A 5,151-nucleotide genomic window follows, 5' to 3' on the forward strand; every position below is an offset into this window, starting at 1 on the left:
GGAGGGTGACTTTGTGCTTTCCAAGGCGACGACTGGCTACTTACTATGTCTTACTAGAAAGCAGGTAGCTAGAAAGTGCCACTGGAATGTTCTACTTCTTTATTTCTTTCCTTTCCTTTTGCTAACTCTGTCAACCTGTCGCACTCTAACATGCACTAAATCACTATTCTTTCTTTGTACTTCTCTTTGCTAAATCCATACTCAATCTAGTAATACTCGGTCAAAATTAGTGCACCATTTATTACAGTCTTATATCTTTTCCACTTCGTAACGCGTGTGCCTTTAAGGCGTGGCTGAAAACTGCTCGCTTTAAGAACAAGACCGTGAGTAAGCTGTCCGTCAGTAAGACCTAAAGTAAACTATCGTGCCACTCGCTGAGACTGAGGCACAACTTGGGGATTCAAACCCTGGGTCTCAACAGCTTGCACAACGATAATATGTAATATAATATTATGCTCATATCAACAGTACGTAGACTCGAACCTATGTCCTCATGATGGCAGTCTAGAAACTCCTCACTAACAGGACTGGTTGCACACCGGGCCCGGGGAAGATAAGGAATAAATCAAAGTCCACGAATGGAAGACCCGGAAGATACATCATGTACTTCATTGTAATCATAGGCCCAAAAGAGGGAGCTCGTTGTTTCGTGCCTGCTGTGGTGTAGACTTGGGTAGGCACAGAGAAGACCAGCAGTACTGAAAGTCCTGGGCGTGGCCACGTCGAGTGTGCGAGAAAGTACACCCTTTGCGGTGGGACTGACACAGCTGACTGAACCTGCTGTAACAGTTTAAAACCTCCGATATCGTAACGTAAATAATTTCGGTTATGAGCTGCTTCGACTCTGAGAGCCTGAGCCAATCCTTGTTGAGAGTGATACATCTTAACACTAACAGAAAGACGGAACGACGCGATATCGATAGAATACCTTTTCCAATTCTGAATCGAACTAAAGTCCTTTACAAGCAAGGCGAAAAGCGTGGAAAAAGTTACACTAATGTTAGTTCTGGATTGCTTTGGTCAATTTGTTCCGTAGGTATATGGAGATAGCGGAAGACCCCAGATGTGTATATTTTTGCAGCAGACAGAGAATCTGGAGTGGTTGGTTCGAGGGTGCCACTGGTTGGTCCTACTTCTTTACTTTCCCTCTGTTGTTTCTACCTGTCTGTCTTACTTTTTCCCAGCATTAAATGGCCGTCATTGTGTTGACGTGCTTCTCTTTCCTCACAACAAACAAACAATGGAGAATCTCGAATGTTGTAGATGTGCACGTGGTGACGAATCTGGAATAATGTGGCTTTCTCAGAACTTTCTCTTTTTTGTGTTGGAGGTAACCGAATAATGTAGTTGTCTAGAATGTGGATAAATCGGAAAATCGTAAGCAGCCTACTATTTAAAAAAAAGAATAATTTAGTAGAGGTTTTACGGCGCTCTCAACTGCATAAGGTCACATGAGCGCCAAGGGGTGGATGTCAAGAGAGAAGTCTTTACAGGGAATCGGGGTTACTCTGCTCACCTCTCTAGCTTCAACTTCAACAGCACAAAGTCTGTTTCGACTTTCAAGGCACCCCGGAAATAGCGGGTCACAAGAGTGTGACAAACATACAAAAGAAGTAGAGGAAAATGACGATAGTAAGGATTAGGAAAGAAAAAGCAGCAGTTCCCTGTTGTAGTTCAGACGCAGTTATAAGCATGATATTGTTGAATAAGCCCATTTACAACTGTGCTTAAGAACGAGAAATGTCCACCCTTTAGGAATGGCCTAAAGACACTTCAGTCAGTGGCACCGCCCCGAGAGGCTAGCCTACGATGTCGTCTAGAAAACAGAATAGTTTTTGTTTGTTTGTTTTTTTAGATGCCAGATAAACCGGAGTACTGTAACTTTCTCTTCTTGATGGCGGATAAACTGGAGTACCGTAACCTTATCTTCTTGATGGCGAATAAACCGGATTACTGTAACTTTCTCTTCTTGATGCCGAATAAACCGGAGTGCCGTAACATTATCTTCTAATCTAGATGGCGGATAAACCGGATTAGGCCTACTGTGACTTTCTCTTCTAGAGATGAGTATAAACTGGAGTAGCGAAATCTTCTACATTGGGGAGAAATCAAAATGTTGACGACTTGGTGAATGTAGTAGCGGTGAGTCCAGAGTGTTGTGGGCTACGGGGTGGGATACAACTTCAAATGACGTAACCTTCTAGATGATGTGGAGTTTTGAATGTCAAAGGCTTCGGGGTTGCTGGAGAGACTGGGCTATTGTGGGTACTGTGGTACTGTGACTGTGAGGACGGCATAGGGAAGGCAGTGCTGGCTGCCGGTTATAAGGATCCCAACATGTCGTAGCTGAAACGTATTGGGAAGAAACGTTGTTGTTGTTATTGTTGTAGCTGTTGTTGTTGTTGTTGTTGTAGCTGTTGTTGTTGTTGTTGTTGTTGTTGTTGTTGTTGTTGTTGTTGTTGATGATGATGATGATGATGATGATGATGATGATGATGCTGATGATGATGATGATGATGATGATGATGATGAAGGGGACCCTGATAATTTATGAATTCTTAACATGCAGAGCTAGGTTGCTATAGTTTATTAATTCTTAAAATGCAGAGCTAGGAATGTTTATTTATTATTATTTTAAAAATAACATTGAACCACTTATTAAAGGAATGATATATGAACTAGTGTAAAAAAACAAAACAACAACAACCCTGTTTACCTTGCATTCACATTATGATTTAACCACCAAAGCTGTTTGTAATCATATTAAGACTGTTCTATTTATATAAAAAAGAAACCTATACCGAATAGAAAAGATAGGTATTATTTATAGATATTGTTAATAAAGGACAATGGCAATAACGCTGACAATTTTTATTTCTCTTGCAGGGAGACATTTTTTTTATTGGTCTTTTACAATGTTAGTGGTGTTACATCTATCTATCTATCTATCTATCTATCTATCTATCTATCTATCTATCTATCTATCTGTCTATCAAATGCTGACATCTATGTATTCAAGTATAAAGTTTGCGCAGGAAAACAGGCCACAGAGGTTAGACCATAACCACCTCCTCTGTGTTGTTACCAGACCTAGGTTAGCTCCAGCTATTATCGTCCGCGAATCATCAGTGAAAATCAAACATAATTTATGTAATTATTGTCACCCCCCCCCCACCCCTCACTCGACCAAATTTATACCGTATAGGAAAGGGGCTGCGACGACCTCACCGATCAGGGCCAACTTGCACAGATCGAATACCACATCCAAGCAAATAAATGAAACAACAACAACAACAACAACAACAACAACAACAACAACAACAGCAACAACAACAACAACGACGACACTAAAACGAACCAAACTTCCACACTCGGGAATCAAACTCAATCTGTTGCGTACGTATAACGATTTAGAGTAGTAACCATACCACTACAGACGCTGGTGATCCAACCACTAGGCGGCACAGGTTCTTACCCTAACATGTCGGTCACAGTGACATCATTGACGCGTCATTTCAGAGTTCAGAGTTTGACAACGAGCCTAAGAAAGGAAGGAAGGAAACGATGTACCAGTACCTTTATAAAAGATAATAGCTCTACGTCAACGTAGCTCCAACATTATTATGCTTTGTTTTATACATCAGAGTCTGATGTTACTTCAGTCATAACAGGTCATGTCCTGTAGCACAAAGGAGCTTCCATCACATTAAAAAGACCCAAGACAGAGATTTATAATGAAAAAACAACAGCCACTTAATTTTTCATGGTTTTTCTTTTTTAATAGCATGCCAAGCAGTCTGTTTCACTGCATCGTGTTCTTTTTGCTCGCAGTCGCAGCGTGTGATTTCTCTTCGACAATAGATCTTTTAGGGGGCGTTAATTCCCCTTTATCTCAATGAAATTCTAATCGCTCGTCCCAAGCAGTTTACTAGTTCTGTCTCACTGCTCTCTACTCTCTACCGCAGGCGTTACAATAATTATTGCCTACTTCTGCATAATTAGAGGACAAAAGTTGGAGATTACGACTCATCAATTCTCACATCAACGAGGATTTTTTAAAAAAAGGTATTATTATTCCAGCAGTTTACTCTGTAGACTGCGATAAGTGGTGGTAAATCATAATTTGACGTCGTTACTCTTTTTTATGTGTGTGTGTGTGTGTGTGTGGGGGGGTGGGGGGGGGGGGGTGTTAAAATTACATAGCGACTTTCATTAAAGAAAAGTGGACTTGCAATTGTAGTTGACTTTATCTCGCCTTTCTATGCCAACTTTGGACTGTGCAGTGAGAAGAGATGGGTTGAAACAAAAATCAAAGATTTCCATGCACATGTAAAAGAGTTTCTGAAAAAGAGTACAGATTATACAAGTTAGGACAAGTCATGCTAAAACAAAATCCTGCGTATGTAATCACTCTCGACAATTTCTAGTATTATCTACTTCAACTTCAACTGAGCCAGTAATCATTTTACAACCCTAAAATATATTTTTTTGGGGAAATTGTGAAGCAAGAAAAAATATTCGAAAAAAAAGTTGCTTTTGGAACTAGGTTTAAAGAATCCTCTTGGCGTGGTTAGAGTAGAATCTTTGACTAAATATCGAGAATAGTTTCAAAGCGAGTTGAGCTCTCGAGCAAACTCATGTCTGTCAGAAACATAACCCTGCCGGGGGAGCTGCCTGGTCTGGTCGGGCCTGAGGTGAAGCGAGTGTTCGTGGTCATGAATCTGGTCGTCCTCAGTCAGATCGTCTGTACGTTTGGCATCGGTGCTAACATTGTCAATATGGTCATATTCAAGAAGCACGGTTTCGATGACACGGTCAACATCAGTCTTTTCTCTCTGGCGATCAGTGACTTTGGGGCTCTGATCACACAGCAGTGGTTCATCATCTGTCTGAACCCGTGGTTCGAGAACTCAGACATCCCTTTCAGTTCCATGGAGATTCAGAGTTTAACAGCAGGATACCCTCACAGGTATTTTGTGAAAACCGCAGCCTGGATTACGGCATTCGTTACCTTTGAGCGAAGTCTTTGTGTTGCTCTACCTCTGAAAGTGAAATCTCTGATCACCCGCAAGGTTGCCTTTGCATTTAACGTCGGCATTTATCTCTTCATGACACTCACCATGTATCCTCTCTACAGCACGACGTATTTCG

General features: G+C 41.2%; 1 protein-coding gene across 1 annotated transcript in view; it reads left to right on the top strand.

Annotated features, from left to right (window-relative positions):
* The first annotated feature begins 4,223 nt into the window (after positions 1-4,223).
* The window catches only part of LOC106013775, a 2,860-nt gene continuing 1,932 nt past the window's right edge, over positions 4,224-5,151 (top strand). The window contains exon 1 of the mRNA XM_013090399.2: positions 4,224-5,151. This exon is cut by the window's right edge and continues 1,932 nt beyond it. Coding sequence (XP_012945853.1) covers positions 4,638-5,151 — 514 coding nt within the window. The 5' untranslated portion in view covers positions 4,224-4,637.

This window comes from Aplysia californica, unplaced genomic scaffold (genome assembly GCF_000002075.1).
Source record: "Aplysia californica isolate F4 #8 unplaced genomic scaffold, AplCal3.0 scaffold00027, whole genome shotgun sequence".
Taxonomy (NCBI): domain Eukaryota; kingdom Metazoa; phylum Mollusca; class Gastropoda; order Aplysiida; family Aplysiidae; genus Aplysia; species Aplysia californica.